At 48.6% G+C, this 22,240-nt stretch overlaps 1 protein-coding gene across 2 annotated transcripts in view; it reads left to right on the plus strand.

Annotated features, from left to right (window-relative positions):
* Window positions 1-546: 546 nt before the first annotated feature.
* ADAMTS17 (ADAM metallopeptidase with thrombospondin type 1 motif 17) overlaps window positions 547-22,240 on the plus strand; it is a 290,517-nt gene continuing 268,823 nt past the window's right edge. Inside the window, exons 1-3 of one of the 2 annotated variants that reach the window (XM_084773343.1) lie at window positions 547-756; window positions 1,108-1,478; window positions 10,736-10,904. In XM_084773343.1, coding sequence (XP_084629469.1) covers window positions 681-756; window positions 1,108-1,478; window positions 10,736-10,904 — 616 coding nt within the window. In that variant the 5' untranslated portion in view covers window positions 547-680. The remainder of the gene's footprint in view (window positions 757-1,107; window positions 1,479-10,735; window positions 10,905-22,240) is intronic. The other variant, XM_084773344.1, reaches the window with a different exon arrangement.

A 22,240-nucleotide genomic window follows, 5' to 3' on the forward strand; every position in this document is an offset into this window, starting at 1 on the left:
TTTTTTTCCTCCCCCAGTTTCCCAGTCTTCAAGGGAGTGTAATCATGTGCTCTCCTCCCTGGCATCTGTGTATGTAAAGACCAGATAGAAAGCAGGTGTGAATTCAGGTGTGCCACAAGCACAGGTCTGGCTTTTTCCAGCCCAGGCAAATCAAAAGTAGTAGTCACTTCAATCTGTAACGTTTTCTGCTTGCTCGTTTTGTTTTGTTTGTGTGTTTGTTGTATGGAACCGGTTGTTCTGGTCGCTCTTCATGGAAAGCTATAGCAGCCTCCGGAGATGCTCTCACAACTGGGGGCAAACTGAAGACCTGCTTGGAGTCTTCCCTGCAGCTCCAGGATCCTGCAACCAGAGGCGGCTCTCGCCTGCCACCTGGTGTCAGGTGCCACCTACTGCCTAGAAACCACGTGTAAGAAAGTGCTTACAACCTAACTACGCACGTTGGTTTCGACCAGCTCTAACCAATACGAACAGGGAAGGCGGGGCAGAGGAAAGCAAAAACCCAATCACCTCCTACTTTCCAAGGAGAAGGTGGGGCTTGGTATTTACCATGTTGGGTTTGTCCGCAGCGCTAATTACTTTTTCCAAAGGCTGCAGGGCTTCACTCCGGCTGGCGTCGCCGTCTCGCGCGTCCCTGCTCTGCCACTACGGTCTTGGGAGGGGGGCTGCTGGTCCCGAGTACCATGTGTGACGGCGTCCTGCTGCCCCCTCTCGTCCTGTCTTTGCTGCTGTTGGTGTGGGGGCTGGATCCGGGCACAGGTAGCGTCCCTAGCTCTCGCGGCCACCTTCCCGGTGACTTCCCGAAGCATCCTGGCACCCGGGTGCTTGGATGGACTGCTGACAGTATCCCCGGAGGAGGAAGAGGAGGAGGACCAAGGCGGCTGCCGGAGTACTGGGCTCGGGTTTCTCCTTGGCACGCCGATGGCGCGCCGTCCCCGGGTGTGATCGGGTGGCTTCGTCGGCTTGGAGAGGCCCGGCTCGGGGAGGGAAGGGAATGCGGGGTCACGGCTGCGCGGTGACCACGGAGCCTTACTAGCCAGATCCGGAGCCGCTAGCAGCGGGAGGTTTGGTGACCCGGCCGGTGCTGACGCGTGTCCTCTCTCCCCGCAGCTGTCGGCGACGCGGCGGCCGACGTGGAGGTGGTGCTCCCGAGGCGGCTGCGCCCCGACGACGTACACCTGCAGTTGCTACTGGGAGCAGCGGGGCTCCCGCGGTGGCGGCGACCACGAGCATCTCCAGGTGGCCCTCGTGCGGGGTCAGGAGAGCGCACCCTGCTGCTGCACCTGCCAGCCTTCGGGCGCGACCTATACCTGCAGCTGCGTCGCGACCTGCGCTTCCTGTCTCCGGTCTTCGAAGTGGAGGAGGCGGGTGCCGAGGGGCGCAGCGGACACCCTACCGAGCTGTGCTTCTACTCCGGACGAGTCCTGGGCCACCCGGGCTCCCTCGTCTCCCTCAGCGCCTGCGGCGCCGGCGGCGGCCTGGTACTGCCCGCGCCCCCTATGGGTCTGCCCTGCCCAGTTCTTTGCGTCGCCTGGGGTGGTCCTGCGGAGGGCTGGGCGGGAGAAGACCTTCCTCCCCACTACTTCACTTGGCCTTCCAGACTGTGCCTTCTGAGCAGAGGGGACGTAAAGGGAGGCCTGTCACTGTCCTGCCTTCTGTTGTGTGCTGAACCTGGCCGAGGTGGGGTTGCATTAAGAAATTAGCTCACCTAGGGGAATCCATATGAAACTGTCGGGTCCCACTCGCCCAGCGTCTGCACAGGTGTGTATGTTACATGCACGTGTCATGGTGGGGGAAAACACTTTTGTGTCCATTTCACCTGTCTGGAGAGGAGGTAGTTATGCACCTCTCTTCTCTCCTTTGAGTCTTCTTTTTTATACGAGGAGGGGCCCCCAGGCAGGCCATGGTTAGACTCCCGTTTCTTAGCTCAAAAGTATGACCAGAGAGAGGAAGAGTAGTTTGTATCGCTTTTTTCCTTACCCCATAGCAGGCATTTGTCTGGATCCACCCTCAGTGAGAACTGTGGGGTGCTCACCTGTCTCAGGCATAGAAGCCTTGCTCTCAAGGTTTCTCTTCTCAAAGACCTTGCCCGGCTATGTTTGAGACACCTGTGACAAGTGCACTGGGAGACAAAGGGAATTTGGGGTGGTTTTGCCTTGTTTGCGCTCCCACTTGAGCACTTGGCTACACTGGTGCCCGGCTGGCCACATTCTTCTCTGCTTCTTCTTCATGGTGCCCCCAAGGAGAGCACACGGTTGCCCCGGAAGAGCCCGGCATCACTAAGAGTATGCAATATACACATTGTTTCCTTGTACTTTGTCACAGTAGACCTATAGGATAGCAAGTTTTTTGGTTCTTCTTCTTCTTCTTCTTCTTCTTCTTCTTCTTCTTCTTCTTCTTCTTCTCCTTCTTCTTCTTCTTCTTCTCCTTCTTCTTCTTCTTCTCCTTCTTCTTCTTCTTCTTCTTCTTCTTCTTCTTCCTCCTCCTCCTCCTCCTCCTCCTCCTCCTCCTCCTCCTCCTCCTCTTCTTCTTTTTGGCAGCCCACCCTGGGCCAACGAAGTTGCGCCCTTCCCTTATTTTGTATCACCACCTACAGTCCTCCAGCCCAGGACTTGAAAGCCCATGGCTCCAAGGATTTGCAGGCGGCTTCTGCTTTCTTAGCATTGGCTTGGGTTTGGGGGAACCTGCGGATATAATTTCCCGGGAGCAGCCTAATTTTCAGTGGTCTCATTTTAGGCTCTGGTTTACTTTTGTTTAACTGGGAGACATTGGCAGCCGGGGTGAAAGCTGGGCAAGGACGCAGATTGTGGTAGTGAAGCCTGGTAGGCGTTAGCGTGGAACGCAGGGGCAAAGGGTGTGGGCTGTGGTCGAGGAGGCTTGTGGGAGTGACACAGGCTCGCCTCGTTGTAGGACTCGGGTCAGCGCTGTATCATGTTCTGGGAGGGACTCAAAGGCCCACATCATTTTTCCTGTTTTTGCCAAAGTGTTTCAAGTCTAGGTCACATCCCTGTACTGTACATGGGAACATCTGAATCCCATTTGCTGCGGTTTTGTGAGTTTCTGGAGAGGTCAGAGTTTATACTTCTTGGTGTAAAGTTTCCAGCGAGGAGCTATCTGTGAAGGAGCCCAGGCTGGAAATCTGGAGAACATTGCTTTAAAGTCCTAGCAGAGTGATTGCTGAGCCTCCTCACGGATGGCACCCTGAGCCAGCTTTTCAGGAAGACTGCACTGCCCTTCGGCGCCATGTGAGGGCGCTGTGCCTTAGAGAAAGGAACCCAGCCAAGACTGAGTTCGCCCTGAGCCAGTTGCGGGTGGACTTCTAAGTCTTTAGATTTTTCAATTCCAGTTTGAGGAGACACTGCTGTTGTTTAGTCTGCCCTTATTCATCCTGTTCATGCGAGCTGCACATTGGACACCCTCCCCAAGTACACGTAGGCAAAGGCCGAGAGCCGGTCTCTTAGCGTCAAGGTGGAGTGGGACGCAAAGGAGAGAAAGTCTTTGACTTTACGCTCCCCGAGATTGCCCGGCACCCCATCTTTGGCTTAGTTACTCACCCAGGTGGGTGGTAAAGTTGTGCTACCTTGACTATGGTAGAAGCTTTCTGAAGTGTGCAGTTATGTGTGTGTTTGCCAGGATAGTCTCAGCTACAGGACATGGGTAAGGAGCGACAGCCAGAGACAGCGCTTGGTAGCTGTGGGTTGGGGCATTTCCAAAGCCGCCTTGTATTGAAAGAATCATGTTAAGCAGTGATGGGCAGGCTGTTCCCAGAAAGGAGCAGAAAGTGAGTAGTTGAAGCTTGTGAGCTGTCTACTCTCCGTCACGTCTTCTTAAGGCTGTCCTTCTCGAGTGACAGCAGCTATGACGAAAGATATATAAGCACGTGGGTGTGGCTGTGCTCAACAGACTCTGTCCTGGATTCTGGATTCTGTCAGGATTTTGGTTGTTAGTACATTTTGCCATAGCTACTGCCCACCAATGGCCGTGTCTGCACAGGGGCAGGAGTAGCGTGGGCTCTGGCTGTCTTCCCGGCATTTGTCAGAGATGTTGGGAGTCTGTTTAAAAGGAGCTACGTAACCGGGACAGAGCACTGCTAAATTGCTTACGGGCCACAGAGTATAAGTCGCCCACCCCACTTGCCCACCCTTGTTGGCCGCAGGCAGAGGTGTGGGCCTGTGCTGGTTTGCCTTCTCTGTCTTAACAGGAAGAGCTATGCCAGCTGCACTTTTTGGATCTTCAAAGACCCCAGGCCCGAGGAGGATTAATTGTTTTCTCTTTCTGCTGCTTCATTTTATTTACATTTCACGGAGTCTTTAGATGTAGCGTAGTTTTGGCAGGATTCCTGTAACCATGGAGCTAGAAAGCAATGGGCTTCAGGCTAATGGAGAAGGTATCTCTCCTAATGAATTTACCCAAGCCACCTGTGACTAGGATTGGGCAATGGTGGGCCAGCAGGATTCCAAAGTGAACTTCATAGATAGGCAGGGCAGTGGTGGGCGGGGCGGGGGGGAGGCTCAGGGAGAGAAAGAGTGCCAATTGCAGCAAAGGCTCCTTGTGGCCTGTCTGAAGTGAGTTCATAAAAGGACTGTTTTAGGAAGGGGGGAAGGTGCCGAGGGGAAGGCCACAGGCTGCCGTTGAGTCTAACGGACTGAGCAGGGGGCTATTCTTGAAGCTCTGCGGATCCAAATCTGTTCACTCCACTGTGGCTGAGGACGTGGCCCGCAGGGGTGTACTGTATGTGAGCTGTGGGGCCAGAGAGGACACTAAGTAGCCAGGCCTATCAGACCAACAAGAGAAGAATGCTCCCAGGCATGCCTCTTCTGAAGTCACAGCCACGTAGAACAGCTGGAACAGCATGGTGGTGGCTCCGTCATGCTGGTTAGACACTGAATGGGTTAGCTTTGATCTGGCTGGTCAGCAAAGGCAACACCATTTTTGTGACCCACCATTGGGGTAGGTGCCTTTTACAAACAATCCTTTGTAGAGCTCTTGCGGTTCTCCTTGAGCCTTTAGAGTGTACACTTTGGTTTTTAGGGCAGGGGTGGGGTGACGAGCATGCAGATGAAGATGGACAGGGACTGGGGCTCCCCAGCCAGCGAGTGCTCCAGCAGCAGCTGAGATTATAAGAGGCTGGCGCTTGTTGTTCTAAGGAGTCGCAGGGCCCTTGGAATCGGGAGACAGGCTTGGGATGCCCGCCTTGCACTTAGACAAGATAGTATTATCCAACTGTCTGTGGTTGGTCTGTGACTAAATTGCTGTGTTTTTGCTTTTGTTTTTGTTTTTGTTTCTGTTTTTTTTTTTTTTTTTTTAATGCAAAGTCTCTCTGTGAGTACAGCTGAGTAGGGCTTGGTCTGGGCTGAACTTCTTAAGAGTGTTGTGACTACTCAGAAGGCATCAGATAGCCCAAACTCATCATTATCATTATCCAAGGGATCATTATGTAATTGATCCATGCAGCTGAGGAACTGGCCATGGGAAGCATAAATGCCCTGGGAAATGCAAAGCACATTCTTAGGTCTCTGTAGAAGGCAGCAGCGGAGTGGCTGCTGGGGGTGGGGGGGCGGAATATAGGAAGAAAGACAAAAGGCTGTTGTGAGGTTTGGAGCTGGAGCTGGAATAATGAAAGGGAGTCTGAACAGAAAATTCCAAGGCCTCTGGCCTCCTCTTAGAACACTCACACGGCCTCAGTGTGCCGGCCTCTCCCTTGACCTCTCTCCCCTCCATGGTATTTGCACTCCTCATGGTCCTGCTCAGGAGCCTCACCCCGCTTGGCAGTTTTCCAGAACTTTCCAGAACCTCCTAGGATGCCAGGCTCTGACTCCTTTCTGAGCATGAGCCCAGGGGCTCAATTTTCTCTTTGGAATTCATTTCCTAGAAGGAAAACTCAAGCTGAGATGATGACCCAAAGTCTTCTTAAGCTGACTGCATTCTTATGTTCATGGACCTGTGTGCTTGTTCATGCGCGTGTGCGCACGCACACGCATCTACGGCTGTGCATGTGTTACGAGTACTGGGAGTACAGACCCCCTATTTACACAAGTTTTGAGGATCTAACTCAGGTCTTCCTGTTTGCAAGACTATCTCCCTGCTAAGCTATCGCCCCAGCCCCTGACTGTGTTCTTGAGGCAGTATTCCCTGAATGCTGAATGGCAGCAATGGCCTGACCTTGGCTGTGAGTGACAGGAAGCCTTTAGATCTGGAACAATCGTCATCACTGGCTGGTCTTTCTGGGCAGGTTGTTGTTGTTGTTGGTTTATACTTTTCTGCTCAGGAACACAAATGCACCACCATCTTGTTGTCATTTAGATAAAGAAACTGCCTGGTCATTTGAGACTGCGACCTTGAGCAAGCTCTTAACTCTTGAAGCTCTCGTCACCCAAAGCCATCCAGAGGATAAATGGCAGTGGCCTTGTCCTGCTGTTGATAGGATACAGAATCTGTGACATCTTTCAGGGAGAGCCTGGCTTATTAAGGCCTTAAAACCAGGTTTCTCATCTAGGTTATGCCCAATTACAAATCAACTCGTCTGCACAGTCGATGGAATAAACCACCGCTCCACACCTGCCATGTGCAGAACGCTTGGGTGGTCCCCTCCCAAGCCTTAGAGATAAATGTAACACGGCCCCATCTGAGAAGATGATCCCCGTGTGCATGGAAGGAACGCACACTGTAGTTCTTGGGGAAGATGAGCCAGAGAAGCAAGCTGACAGGGATGGACCTCATGTTCTAAGATGGAAGAGCTATGGCCAACCTACCAAGGCCAGGTCCTCCCAAGATGAGGGACCCTACTTGGTAGTGGGGTAGGGATGATCAGAGATGAACTCAATGGACGTGTTTGGGTAGGACATGATGGCGTACCAGACACCGGTCGGTGGCACGTGAAACTTCCCATTAGAACAGGGTTTTTAACCCTGAGCTGAGCAGAGACCCTGCCAGGGTAGGTTAAAACTGACTGCTGAGCCCTACCCACAGGCCGTTCATGGGTGCTGCTGCTGCTGCTGCTGCTGCTTCTGTTGGCCCAGCTTTACACTTAGGTCTAAAGGTGACAGAGCTCTTTTTAACGGTTGCCTGGGGGCATCCTGGTGAGAGCATGGAGAGGAGGGCTGGAGGAGGATGGGGTGGTGGGCTCCGGCGTTTGATGGAGGGGGGTTGGGGAGTGTGTGGGGGTGTGAACACAGCTAGGATGATAGCCACACAAGGGAGCGAGTGGGCAGTCCTTGGCAGCTATCTGACTACTGTGAGTGGAAATGGAGGGGCCAGCAAGCGACCTCACGCTCTGAAGAAGCTAGCGTTGGTTGGAAAGATCAGGTGTCTGCATTCACATCTGCAGATGTGGTAGCCAGGTTGGGGGTACAGGTTGGGAAGGCCCTTATGTCTCAGGGGGCGGGTTAGGGAGGCTTCTGATGCTCTGGTGGCTCAGGAGAATCTCGCAGGTCCACACCTCCCCTGTACCCCAACTAACTCCCTGTACACAGACATGAGTGTTTTCAACTCCCACCCTGCACACACAGACATGACTGAGACAGCACAGTCCAGAGAATCCCTTTAATAGCTCTCAGGGCCACAGTGCAGTGTTACAGCCTCAATAGCCACGCATGGCCCGGGTACCAAATCCAGGTGCTTACAGATGTCAAAAGTCAAGGCAGGAGGTAACTTGAGTCTCCACGTCCTGTTAAAAGCTATCAATGGTACTTCTTGTCCGTGGCTGTCCACTGAATTTCCTGATGAGCTTTAAGATAAATAAGTATCATCTGTGCTTGCATTCTCTGTATCCCCTCCAAGTGTGGGGCCTGGACGTCAGGGCTTGTCAGGTCCTACCGTGCATCACGTAGCCAGGAATGACAATTCCCAATCAAGGTCACTGTGGGCTACCTATTTTAGTGATATCTGGGCCATCCGTTTCGGTTCTTTAGGAGCCGTGGTGTGGCAGACTGGAGACCAATCAGAAAGGGTAGTTCGGATCCTGCCTCAGTGGAACTGTTAGGTTGTAAAGCTGTCTGCTCACATGGGGGCAAACACTGGACCTCTGGGAAGGGGGCTTGGGAGAAAGAGGAGGACAGGGAGAGATAGGGGGGCTGGTGAGCACTTCAGGGTTGTGAGGTGGTGGGGGACACAAATGGCATATAAATTCTTTCGACACAAACCAGACACATTTGTGCGACAGCAGAGCATCTTATTCCCAGGGCCTATGCAGACCGGGTGAATGTTAGAAACAGCCAAGGATCCTCTAGGCCAGCGGCTCTCAACCTGTGGGTTGCCAACCCCTTGGCGGTGGCGGGTGTCATCCAGGTCTTTCGCAGGGGCATCCTGCGTATCAGACATCCTGTATATCGGATACTTACATTACCACTGGAATGGAAGCACAGTTACAGATATGAAATAGTGAGAGAAATCATTGTATGGTTGGGGGTCACCGTGACATGAGGAGCTGTATTAATGAGTTGCAGCATCAGGAAGGTTGAGAGCCACTGGCCTAGATGATAAGGCTAAGACCCGGGGGGGGGGGAGGGGGTCCTTCCATGGCTGGCTCACACGCCAAACACACACACGTAAGGTAAGGACCCATGAGGACCAGGGGCTGCCAGGCAAAGTCCAGCTAATCCGTTGTTCCTTTATCCACCACACCAGCACTCCTCTGTCCTTACCCTAGTTGGAGGAAAGCTGTTCGGTGGGAACCGCCCCCCCACCCCCGCCCTACAGGAAAAGACGCTCTGAGAAAAACTTTGCCTAATCTAAAAGCTTTTGAGTATGTGTGTGAAGGGTTTCCCACTAGACAACATCTCTAGCTCTCAACCCTCACATCCAAGCTGGCCGCTCCATGATTTCTACACACTGCATTAGAAGAAAAACTGGCCTTGAGCGTGCTGGGGGCTGGAGCCGGCTCCGGCCCTCCCACAGTCAGAGAGCTTCCAGAAGAGGCCAGCCTCTCATTAGAGCTGAGGGCGGGCGCACTCTGTACTTGAGCCTCTTTCTGCACCGTCCACCGCAGCCCCTCTCCCCTTCACGCTCTCCGAGGAATCCGAGTGAGCAGACTCAAGCTTTTGCCTCCAAGGAGAGAGACAGAGAAGGAAGCTGGGCTCTCCTGCAGGTCACGCAGCGCCACTCTGAGACAGTTTCATTTAGGCAGTAAAATCTGAGTTGTTTTTGGCAAAGGTTTTAACGGGATGGAAATCTTGACCCCTGTTAGGACCTGGAAGTATGTCCCGCACTGTTGGGAAGGCCTCTGGCTTGTGGGTGATCTGAGGAACAGATCTGATCTCCTCTCCCTGTGTAACGACCTCTGTTGGCTTGAGGAAGATGGTCCCCAGCTCCAGAGAGGGAAGCTGCTAGTGTTGTGTGAAGGACGACATCCCCAAGCTGCCCGCCAGACCAGCTCAGTTACGACTGGGGGCCTTGCTAGAAGGGTATGTTGTTGAACCCAACCCGAGAGCTTCAGGTGACGCTCTCCGTGGGGCTCGAAACCTTGCTTCAGTATGTTGCAGTGTACTGAACACTTTGTGTGAGATGTCTGCACATGCTTTGGGGTCAGAGGTCAACCGTGGCGATCTCTCCTTAGATGCTGTACACCTTGCTTTTTTTTTTTTTTTTTTTTTTTAATGACTAATGGTCCCTCTATGGCCTGAAACACACCAAGTATGCTAGACTGACTGGCTAGTGAGCCCCAGGGACCGTGCCTCCTGCCCAGTGTTGGGGTTATAAGCATGTGCCACCATGCCTGCCTTTCATGCTTGTGTGGCAAGCTCTTTGCCAACTGATGCATCTCCTCATCCTCGTCATGGCTTTCTATATTCATTCATTCATTCATTCATTCATTCATTCTTGACTCTCTAAGGTGGGGTTGCCTGCTCTGAGCCTGTGCTGGCCAAGGCAGGGAGACAGGATTGCTGCAGGGATCAGTGTGCAGAGTGGGTCCTTTCATCTTTGCCCGCTTCAGCTTCTGGTGGGAGGTTTGTCTTGTTTTGCTGTCTGCATATAAGGCACAGCACGTACCCCAGGCGGGGAGGGCAAGCTGCCTTAGCACACTTAGCATTACTTCCAGGGAAAGCCCTCTGCATAACCTCCACACCCCTCACATTCATATTTACTCTACTAAAATGGCCAATTAAGCTGGGCGTGGTGGTGCACATTTTTAATCCCAGCACTCCGGAGACAGAGGTAGGTGATTTCTGTGAGTTCTAGGCCAGGCAGGGTTACATAGGAAGATCGTGTCTCAAAAGGAGGAGGAAAAAAGTGATCAATTATAAAAATACTCATTTTTAAGTTTTACATTTGATTTATAAATCTTATTAGATAGCAAGCATTCACACTCGATTTTAAGAGGATTATGAGTTATATTTAGCCTCATTTCCAAATGTGATTTTTTTTTCACCTTTAAATATTTAGCGCTTTCTTAGAAATTTAACACCCAGTTTCACTTTCTGGTTCTTTTGGCTACCTGAAATCACGCCTTGCACTTGACCATGAGATCATATAAGCCATTCTTCTAAGCCTGACAACAGCCGGGTCTCATAAACACAGGAAGGCCTGAGGTCTCTTTACGCACGCTGCTTCTAAGAAAAAAAAATTTTAAATTAGAACACAAAAATCAAAACCTATCAGGTACTCGCCTAGCTCCTCCTAAGTGCCGCAAGTTTGGGCGGGAGTTTGCAAGTCGCCACCCTCGTCCTCACCCAGCCCCCACCCCGCATGTGCGAGTGAGCTAATGAAGACAAAGATGCCTTATTCCTTCCTTCCTGTGCAGGTCGGCCTCATCCAGCTGGAGCAGGAGCAGGTGTCCATCCAGCCTCTCAACAACTCAGGGGGTCCATTCACTGTGAGAGAACATCTGGTCAGACGCAAATGGGGGTCCTCCACCCCCAGCCCACCGACCGAGGCCAAGGGACCCCGGCAGCACTGCAAAGTAGTGCCAGGTGAGTCCAGACCGCCGAGGGGCTGCGATGGAGTACGCAGACAGCTCACATGGGCTGAAGCCCTTAGTGAGAACTTGCCTTCCTTGTACAGCCGCGTGCCACGTGATGGCAGGGACATAGTTCTGAGGAGGATTCTATTGGTCGGTTCCCTTCCTGCATGGGCGGCATTATAGTTATGCACTTAGATTAAGATGACTACAGACAGTATCGACGGGTGGTAGAATCTTACGGGACCACAGCTGTATGTATCATCTGTGGTTAATAGAGGCAGCGTTACTGGCATAATAGAATACTTCGGAAGATGCACTCTTGTCCCCAAAGCCTTTCTTTCCTGGTATATTAATTAGTATTGGCATTTCACGTGTAGCTGCTCTTTGAAAAAAGTTTTATTTCTGCAAGGAATCCGGGATCACATCAGAATGGAGCCTTAGTTTTCTGTTTTTGCTTTTTCCATGACAGGGTTTCTCTATATGGCCCTGGCTATCCTGGAACTTGGTTTGTAGACCAGGCTGGCTTTGAATTTTCCGTCCTCTGATTAGACCCTCCTCTGAGCTCACCTGCTTTTTTTTTTTTTCTTCTTAATAAGCTGATCCTTAGCCTTTGATGCTACGTTGAGAGTTGCCTGGGAAACCTGTGAACCCCTGGGCCAGCATCATCTGCATCATCTGGGAACTTTTCAGTACTTTTCAGTACTTACGTTCTTCATCCTCATGTCAGACCTGCAGTATCTAGAGTACCACAGCCTGGTCCAGTCACTGGGGGTTCAGATACATGATCAGGTGTGAAAACCACCACTGACAGAGTACCATTCAGGGAACTGGGGAGATGGCTCAGTTGGTAAAATACATGACACATCATCATGAGGACCCAGAACCCACGTAAAGAACAGCATGTGGAGGTGCATGTCTGTCAAACCAGCACTGGAGTACTGGGACAAGTGGAGTCCTGGAGATGATTGGCCAGCTAGCCTTGCTGAATTGGTGAGTGCCAGGTTCAGAGAGAGTGTGTCTCAGAAAATAAGGGAGTGACTGAGAAAATTGCCTGGTGTTGATCTTTCCAACATCCACGCTCATACGCACACACATTGAAAGTGCGGAGATGTACTTCTGGTCTGGGGTATGACTTGAGTGTCAGGGTTTAAAAACCAAATGACGTGTAGTTTGGGTTAGGAACCTCTGTTCTCCATTCTGCGCCTCTATTTGAACAACTGTGGGTTATCAGGTGTTTAAGAGTATTTTGTGGTAGCTGGGCGTGGTGGCGCACACCTTTAATCCCAGAACATGGAAGGCAGAGTCAGGCAGATCTCTGTGAGTTCGAGGCCAGCCTGGGCTACACAAAGAACCCTGTCTCAAAAAAGAGAGAGAGAGAGAGGAAAAAAAAAAAGGAAAAAAGAAAGAAAAAAAAAAGAGAGAAAATATTTTGTGGTATGGTATGACCATCAGTGTCCCAGTGTCCCTGTAAATGTTCCCTGGCAAAGTCGGATAACCTGCCAGGTAGCATTTCTTCCAGCTTGGGACCAGCTCTTACAGTTCAGAGTTTATCTTTCTACAGAGATGTAGTGTAACTGAGTTTGGTGTTCTAGTGACCTTGGAAATAAAGCAGGATTGCTTTTCAGTCCAGCTCAACATTTACCTGAGGCTTGCTGTTACCCTTCTGAGGCTGTCTGCCTCTGGTGGGGAGGGTCAGCAGTGACCAGGATGAGGAGAGAGAATGCTGCTCCAATCACAGGGTTTTTCTTAATTGCTGTCCACACATGCCCTTCACAAATGTGGGGAAACACAGACCTCAGCATAAAATCAATAGCCACTAAAATCCCCTTTAATAGGATCCAGGGGCTTTCGACCCATGGGTATGAACTTGATAGGTCAGTTTCGTTGGACCGTTTCTCCCCTGGTATCTGCTTTTCCATGAACAGCTATTGATCGTTGTTAAGTGTTTGCATGCTGTCTGCAGCTGACCTGCACACATGGCTTCAGAGGCTGCAGTTCTGCTATGCTCCTTCCCAGTCCCTTTGGTGTGTTGGCATCACCCTGGCCAGCTCCTCATGTCTATCTGGAGCATAACCTGCATCTGGTATACCCCAGTGACAGTCCCCTAGGTGTTTCTAACATTTGCCTGGTGATGAACACCACCCCCTAGCTGGGATGCTTAAACACTGTGGTATTGGCATATGATGTTATCAATCTGTGTGTTCAGAACATCCATGGTCATCCTGGGATGCATGTGGCCTGTAGGTTTGGACACTCCTGTGAGGATGCTCACTGGGAAAGCAGTATCTGTGGGCCACTGAGAGTGACATTTCTCCGATGAGCTGTCATGTAGGGCCACACAGCAAAGGGCAGATGGGTTTTATCCTCCTCACTCAAGCCAGCACCCACCAGCTGCCGCTCTGTGACCTGCAGCCCAGCATGTTTGCCAGTGAGCGAATGGGGATGTTTATCTGATGATCCACTTCCATCCTCTTTGAGGGGGCAACAACTAGATTGCTGAGCAACGGACAAATGGAGCTTGTGTTTGCACTTTTGTGCTCACAGCTAATTTGGGAACACATTTTGAGACTGTTTAGCCATTAATGGAGGAAAGAAAATGAGCAGTCGGGTGGGGTGGATGTGGCATAAACTAAGAGCAGCTATGCAGGCTGAAGAGAAATCTGAATTCACCTCAAAAACAGTCTTTCCTTCCTTTTCCCCAAAGCTTACCCCAGCATCCCCTCTGAGGTGCGGGAGCCCATGTAGGTAGCACAGGTTGCAGTGTGAAAGCCTCTGGATGAGGTAGGGGTGTAACACAAGAGAGAGACCCATACCATGCTTTTTGCTTTGCATGACCTCCTCAGTCCACGCTTCTGCTGTGATGGCCAGGACTTAGCCTTTATCTCAATTTAAGATTCATTAGTTAGGAAAAAAGTAATCAAATTGGCCTAAACACTAGAAACACTGGCCTGGGCTTGCAGGGTTGCTGGGTGACGCAGGAGGCTGGACTTCAGGTTGCGCTTGACCTCGCTCATCTTCAGGTGATCTCTTGGTCCTCAGGAATCCCCTCTTAGCTGACAGAGGCAGCTCCACTGAGGGGTAAAGTCTCTACTGAATCAGGATTTGAAATAGGCCGGCTTGCATCATTGTCAATTCACCATTGCTTCCAGATGTGTGGAGTCAGGATCACATCCGCTTCTGGAAGCAGTAGATCCCAGTCCCAGGTGACTATGGGCTATCCTCTGCTATCGCTGGCTCGACTTCCTGCAGGCCACCACACTCGAGGCTAAAATATGGTGGTGAGGCCTTAGGACGCTCCACCTTGGCCCATGCCATCTCTCTAGCCCCACTGCTGAGGATGTGGCAGCTTCCTTCCTATTTCCACAGTGAACAATTTAAGCTGCTCCACTCCTCCTTCCACCTGGACCAGGGAGAAGAGTAGAGGCTAGCCCTTACTCACTTAGGAGATTGCTTCCTCTAGGCAGTGGTTCTCAGCCTGGGGAGTCCAATGACCCTTCCACAGGTGTCGCTTAAGACCATTATAAATAGCAGATATTTACTTTGCAATTTATAATGGTAGCAAAATTATAGTTATGAAGTATCAACAGAATTATCTTTACAGTTGGGGGGCTCACCCACAACATGAGGAAGTGTATTAAAGGGTTGAGAACCACTTTGAGATTGTTAACTCATTGGTGAGGTTTTAGTAGTAGTAATAATAATTAGTGATAATAGACAATGTATATGTTTTTTTTTCTGATTTTGCCCGGTGTTTATTGTTGGGAACAGTGGTCTCTTTATGTTCTGTATCTTATAAGCAATAAGAAACTTAAAGAAATGGGTGGGGGCAGGGCAGGTGGCTCAGCAGGCAAGCTTTGTCATGCAGGCATGAGGGCTGGAGGTCAGATTCCCTGTTCCCATGTACATGCCAGATGGGCACGGTAGCCTAGGAGACTCACTGTATTGGTGAGCTCTGGGGTCGAGTGAGAGACCCTGTCTCACTATTTATATGGTAGAGAGTGACTGAGGAAGAGACCCTGTATCAACTTTTGGCCTCTACACTCGCATAGACATGCGCGTACAGGAGGGCACGGTGGTGCATGTCCGTAATGCCAGAGCTCAGGGAGGCAGAGATGGGCGGATTGGTGTGAGTGATTCTACAAAGTGAGTCCAGGACAGCCAAGGCCACACAGAGAAACAAGCAACAAAAAAGACATGCATGTACACCCTACCACATGTATCCACATACATTCAAATGTGTGCATATTCCACACAATACATACACCAGAAATGGAATTAAAATGCTACTTTGAGTTTCTCCAACTCAGTATTTTACATACCTATTTGCATATAATTTGAAAAATGTTTTTCTATGAGCACTAAGAGCAGACACTAATATTTGATAATTCTTATGCCATAAGAAACAGAAGGAAGGCTTAAGTTTTCTCTCTCATTAGCCCTCTGGTCCCTTACACCCTGGTTGGAGACAGGAGACTAACTAAACAAAGAGGGGGGGGTTTATTTCTAGTGATGGAATATCAGGCAAAGACACCATGCAGACCAAAAACCAGAAAGCCTCTCTCCTAGGATGCTGACTTAAGCTGTGCTAACATCTGGCCATAGTTGTTTCAGAGAGAAGCGAATGTTTGTGCCCCCCCCCACCCCCCTACTTGAAGAAGCCACCATGCAGTGCTGCTGTGATTCCTTCATATTCTCTTCCTGTAGAGAGGGGGAAGCTGCATGCTGTGGGTTCTGCATTTCACAGTCTACATAACTGGTTTCATATTGGGCAGCTTACATTTGTCGTTAACAGTAATGGTTTCCAGCCTTATCTATGCTGACGGATGCAAACAAGTTCATTCACGCCCTGCAGAAGTTTGCCTACTAAGCTTTTCAAGGAATTAGCCTTTTATTCCCTACTGCTTTTTGTTTTCTACTCCTTTAACTTGTAAATTATGTGTATGCATATTGTTCGGTTTTTCTGTCTGTTGTCACTTTATTCTGTATTCAAATGGAGTCTCAGTGTCAGCTAGTCTGGCACTCTTGGGATCAAATGATCCTCCTGCCTCAGCTTCCAGAGTAGTTGGTACCATAGGCACATAGTATCGTGCCTTGTTCTATTTACTTTACCTGATTTATTTAGATTATTAAAGACTTGTGCATGCATGCATGTATGTCTGTGTTAGTTAATACATACATGGATGTGTGTGGGCCTATGTGGGTGGCCGCATGTGCATGCGTGCATGTGTGTGTGTGTGTGTGTGTGTGTGTGTATGTGTGTGTGTAGAGGCAAGAAGAAGATGTCAGGTGCCTTCCTCTTTCACTCTTCACCTATTCTTTTAGGAGTAGATTCTTTCTGAGTCTGGGGCTCGCACTTTCTCAACTAGAATGGAAGCCAGAAAGTCCTGCCTCTGCCTCACCCCTGGACCTGGGGTTATTGGACTGTACAGGAGGGTGTCTGACTTGTTCTGTGGGTGCTGGCATCTCAGCTTTGATCCCCATTTAGTTCTCACTACTAAACTGTCTTTTTTCCTTCCTTCTTTCCTCCTTCCACCTTTCAAAAAAATATCCCTTTTAGTCCTGTTGCTTTGCCCCTACTTTCTTTAGTAGAATACCTACCCAATTGACTTTTATATTTTAAAAATCTTTTTATTTTCCACTGGGATAGGTCTTATTACAGAGCCTAGGCTGGCCTGTAACTTTTTGTGTAGCCCTGGCTAGCTTTGAAATTATGATCTTCTCTCCTTTCTGCCTCTACCTGTTTCCTGAATGCTAGGGTTCATATGTGAGCCATTTCAAGTCATATAGTTGAGCACTTTTGCCTTTAGCACACTTTCGGCTGCGGACAGCTGCTGACATGCCCTGTCTCCAGTATCCAGATCTAAATGCTCTCCCGTTTCCATAAGGGGTTGTTTGTTTATTTACCTATTAGCGGAACAGTGCAATCTAGTGGTAAATGAGTCTGTTGGGTTTGAATTAACGGCTTTATCACACAGTAGCTCAAATGACTAGAGGATATTTTTATAACCCACCCAGAGTATAACCTATTCCTGACCATTTAAAAAGATGATTTATGTTTCTGTGCACAGCAAGTCGAGAGTATGCTCATATGATATTTTCACTTGGTTCTTTCCCCTTAGTCCCCAAGTGTCTGCTGAGATTTTAATCTTCTCCCCCATCATGAGCACAGTTTCCTTCAAGTCCTTGAGCATGGTGATAATTGCTACTTTAAATTCCCGTGTGCTACTCTAACATCTGGGAGGTTTGGTTTTGCATCCATTGTCTTTTCTCTTGAAAGTAGGTCACATGCTCCCGGTTCTTGGCACATCAAGTGATTTCGGACTGTGCTCTGGAGGTTGTAAGTAAACATCATATTGTGGAGACATCGGGTTCTGTTCCTCTGGAGAATGTCTTAGTAGAAGCAATTTTACTGGATTCGAGTTACAACATTTTGTGTCTTGGGTGGCAGCTGAAGCCTCAGTTAGTTCTTTAAACAATGTAAAAAAAAAATGTATTCTTTGAGAATGTGACACATGTATACAATAAAGTATGACCACATCCACCCCCGCTTCCCTCTTCTGACTCTCCCTCCCTTCTCCCTTCCGACACATACCCCTCCCCTCCTTCATGTCCTCCCCCTTTCTTTTTAAAATAGCCAATGGTCAAGAGAAATTTTTGCTGGTCAGTGGGTGTGTCTGGGCAATGTCTAACTTACCTTTGTTCTCATAAGGCCCCAACTGTAAACCTATGGTTAGATTCATCTAAACTCACCCAGGGGAAGCAGCGTGTTTATGAGGGTTGCTAACAGCGCGTGGGTGAGAGCTATATGCATAAGAAAGGGTTATTTACTCTAAAGCAGCCTCACTGGAAAAGTCTGCACCTAGCATGGATGATGGCTTCCCTATAAGCTTAATAGATGGAGCCACACCCCCACACCCACGCATCCTTCCCAGGCTCCCAGAGGCCATGTGCAATTAGGGAAGAATTACATATAACTGAGAAGTGGCTGGGTATTCCAGTGACTGTTCCGGTGACCCTGCCCAGCCCTCCTCCTATGACAGGAAGTCAGCAGCTAACAAGCGTGGGTGGTGATAATCTCTTGCTGAGCTCCTAAAGATGGTTGACAGTTCGACTCAGAGAATAGTCCTTTTAAAAAACAATTTAAAAGATATTTTGTTCTGTGTGTATATGTGTTATGTGTGTGTGGGTGGTTTTGCTAGCATGGGTGTCTGCATACCACATGCATGCAAGGGGCGGGGAGAGTCCTGGGTTCCTCTCCATGCCTCTGATTGTCCTAGCCATGGTTTTTGTTGTTGTTGTTGTTGTTGTTGTTGTTGTTGTTGTTGTTGTTGTTGTTCAGGCATAAAAGTGAATATAAAAGTGAATCTGCTTCTATGGGCCAGACCTTAAATCCAATCAGAAAGCAGTTGGTTATCTTGTAGTCACCACGCCACTATTGCACGTGTGGGTGCATCTTACTTGGCAGGTCAATACTGTAGCATGCAGGATCCATTACTGGGTAAGACGGTTGGTGTGTTTTCTCCACAGCAGCCTGTGTAGAACCTTCTGGCACTGTGAAAGATAGCTATCAGGGAGGAAGTATCCTGCCTGGTGTGAGATTGATCTCTCTATATTTGTGGTGTCTTCAGCAACAGGATCTTACCAGGTGTTACGACGGGTAACCAAGAGCAACGGCGACAGCCTGTATTGCTTTGGAGACCCCTGGAGCTTCTTTGACCAGTAACTGGCACTGCAGTTTTTATTTACTAACTCGCATCTTCTGGGAGTAGATTGTGTATGCATACAGGGTGCCTTCATTCAGATTCCCTTTTAAAAGCTTGTAGTTTGCAATGAGCTTACTAACTAGTGGGTTGCAGTTAGGCTTTTTAATACATCTTCGGTATTGTTTACCCCATCCAGCCCCCTTCTATGGATTACCACGCTCATCCTCACTTAAGCCTTTGTCCCTCAATATCCTCCCCTCATTCACATCATGTGTGGTCCACTGTCCTTCCACGTGTATTTCTGATTGGGCTGTGAAATAGTAGGTTTCCACACGGCTTTCTCATAGACCTGTCCTAAGCTGCCGTCTGCGTCATGTAGGGACAACACAGAGACGTGGTACAATCTTTCCCACGACCGACCGCTGTGTTTTAGAGGTACATATAAAATCTCGCACTGTACTGTGATCAACTAAATCACCTTTTAATCTTATCAACTTTTACTTTAGACATTGTGACACAGTATTATTAATGCACACGAGCTTTGGAGCTGTCTTTCTGACCAATTAACTCCTTTTATCATCATATTAACAGTCCATTTTTACCCCTGGTTAGGCTTTTGGCCTATCTGTGTTTGCATCTAATATCATCGACTTTTATTTTATCCTTCCCTGCTATTTCTCTTTCTTTAGTTTTTTTTTTTTTTAAAGATTTGTTTACTTATATATTTTAGGGCTTTGTCTGCATGTATTCCTGCACACCAGAAGACAGCCTCAGATCCCATTAGAAATGGCCATGTGGGTTCTGGGAATTGAATTCAGGACCTCTGGAAGAACAGCCAGTGCTCTTAACCATTGAGCCATCTCTCCAGCCCCCTAGTCTTATTTTTAATCCTCCTGTTAGGATGTTCTACATGTTTCTTAACCAGCTGGAGTGAGGCCATCCCAGCTATAGACACTTGTTCCTGCAGAGGGGCCCGGGTTTGCTCTCAGCACCCACAGGGTAACTCATAGCAGTTCCAGGGCGTCTGATGCTCTCTAGTGACCTCAGTGGGCACCAGGCACACATGGGGTGCACAGACTTACATTCAGGCAAAGCACTCATACACATGAAATACATAAACCTTGAAAACCATAAAAAGAGAAAGCAAAATCTAATATGTATCTCACTGGGGAGGCAACGCAGTTGGTAGCCTGCTTGTCTGGAACGCGGGAGCTCTGGTGCAGTCCCCAGCTCCACCAACAAGTAGGCGTGAGCCTGTCTCAACAACGTAAAGGAACATCATATTAACAGTCACAATAACAACACAATTATTGAGTTGAGAACAAATTTCAATTTAGGACTCTCTCTGTTCAGTGGTAGGGGAAATTTTTTGTATTTATGGTATTAGTGATACAGCTGGATTCCTTTATGCTATCTTATACTATTTTTTATTTCTTGTACTATGTTTTTCTTCTGCTTGTGTGGTAGCGGTGCCACCGCCACTCTGTCCATTGTTAGTTTTGTTTTTACTTGTACAGTTAGAATTACTCAGTTTTATTTATATCTTTAGCAACTTACCTGTTCAATATTGTTTCTTGCAGCTCACGTCTCTGTCTTTGTCCTTAAGCAGCAACATTCTTTTAAATGGGGTTTTGTGTGGCTAACCCATCATCTTTGCCTTACCCAAACTCTGTTTGTCTTTCTTCACTCACAGTGACAGTTTTGACTGAGTCCGAGGCTGAGTGTTACCCTCTTCTCGCACTTGCACTTTGCAGATACTCCTTGTGATCCGAGTTTGCTTTTAAATAGCCCATCTGACTTGAGAGTCTGTGTGAATATTCTGTCTTTCCTCTCCATGGGTGAGACACTGCCACTGTGTGTGAGTTCCTCAGCATGTCTTCAGCTAGTTTCCTATAGCGGTCCCCACTGGAGTCCTGGTTTTTTATGTGAGGCTTCATGGCTTTTGTTCATCCCAGGCAGGCTCGGTCTGTGTGTGCTGAGCTGTGCCTGCCCATTGACTCCTGACTCCCTTGGACACTCACTCCTAACTGGTAACTGTGGCTCCTGCTGATCTGTCCTCCACACTGTGCAACTTCTTTTCCTGCCCTTGATCTTCTTTCTAGTGTGTATTCTGGAGAATTCTCTCCTATTGGTTCCCTAGATCAGAAGATTTCTCCCTCATTGGATCTAAACTCTATTTGGTCCTTCTTTGGGGTTTTAATTTTAACAATGCTGTATGTCTCAAAGTTATATTTGTTTGCCCTTTTCTCTCCTAGTATGTCTTATTTCAGTATGCTTTCTTTTTACCTTTTATCACTGTACCTAATTTTAGCCTAATCATATGATCTCTATCTGTCTGTCTGTCTGTCGTTCTTTTTAGATGGGATTTCTTTGGGTAGTCTTGGCTGTCCTGGACTTGCTTTGTAGATGAGGCTGGCCTCGAACTCATAGATATCCACCTGCCTCTGTCTCCCGGGTGCTGGATTACAGGTGTGCACCACCACATCGGGCAATATGATGTCTTTTTAAAAAAATATTTATTTATTATGTACACAGTGTTCTGCCTGCACAGCAGAAGAGGGCACCAAATCTCACTATAGATGGTTGTGAGCTATCATGTGGTTGCTGGGGGTTAAACTCAGGATGTTTGGAAGAGCAGCCAGTGCTCTTAACCTCTGAGCCATCTCTCCAGCCCAGAATGTCTTTTTTGAGTGATTCCTTTTCTGAGTTTCTTGAGGCTGCTGACTGATGTCACATGTCCTCACTGGCCCTTGCCATTGGACAAGACAGCAGTGGCTTCTTACTGTCTTGGCATATTTGAACCTTTCAGCCCCTGGATTGTTTAGACCACCCTCATTCATGGACTGTTCTGGGTGTAGAATTTCTGTACATTTCTTGTACATGAAAATTTCCCCTTATTTACATTGCATTTGGCTAAAGTATTGCTTTAGCTCTCTCTCAATACAATAGCAAAATGCTATAATAAAATCTATGTGGCTTGAAAAGAATAGAAATGATGTTATTTCTTGGAGTCCTGAAGTCTGGAAGGTCAGTGATCAAGGCTCTGGCAGATTCAATGGCTGGTGACAGACTTTCTCAATGCTTCAACCTTGTCACTGCGACCTCGCATTGGGGGCAGAGCCTTTCTATCAGAGCACTTATCTGATTTGTAAGGATCCACAGTCATGATCTAATCACCCCCAAAGACCTCCTTCCTCCTAAAAGTTTGCATGAATGAAGTGGGGTACAGAGATATCCAGCCCATAAAAGGAATTAAAACTTAAAAGTTTTAATGCCTTTAATGCCAGCACTCAGTAGGTAGAGGCAGGTGGATCTCTGAGTTCAAGGCCAACCTGGTCTACAAAGGGAGTTCCAGGACGGCCAGGGCTGCTACACAGAGAAACCTTATCTTAAACCCCAGTCCCCCAAAATAAAACTCTTTTAAAAATATTTTTATATCTTTGACATTTTCAAACTGTAATTCATAAGTAACTTGCTCCTCGAGGCTGCCACTTGGTGTCAGGTATATAAGAAACATCACATGAGCTCACCTGAAAGTTACGTTTTGTGCACGGCGGCCCCTCTTAGGCATAAATGAAGCCTTCTCTGCTGTGCTATGTAAATGTCTCTGGGCCATTGGAAGTCAATTCATTTCAAGACTGTT

The sequence above is a fragment of the Acomys minous genome (assembly GCF_964271855.1).
Source record: "Acomys minous genome assembly, chromosome: 2".
In the NCBI taxonomy this organism is placed as follows: domain Eukaryota; kingdom Metazoa; phylum Chordata; class Mammalia; order Rodentia; family Muridae; genus Acomys; species Acomys minous.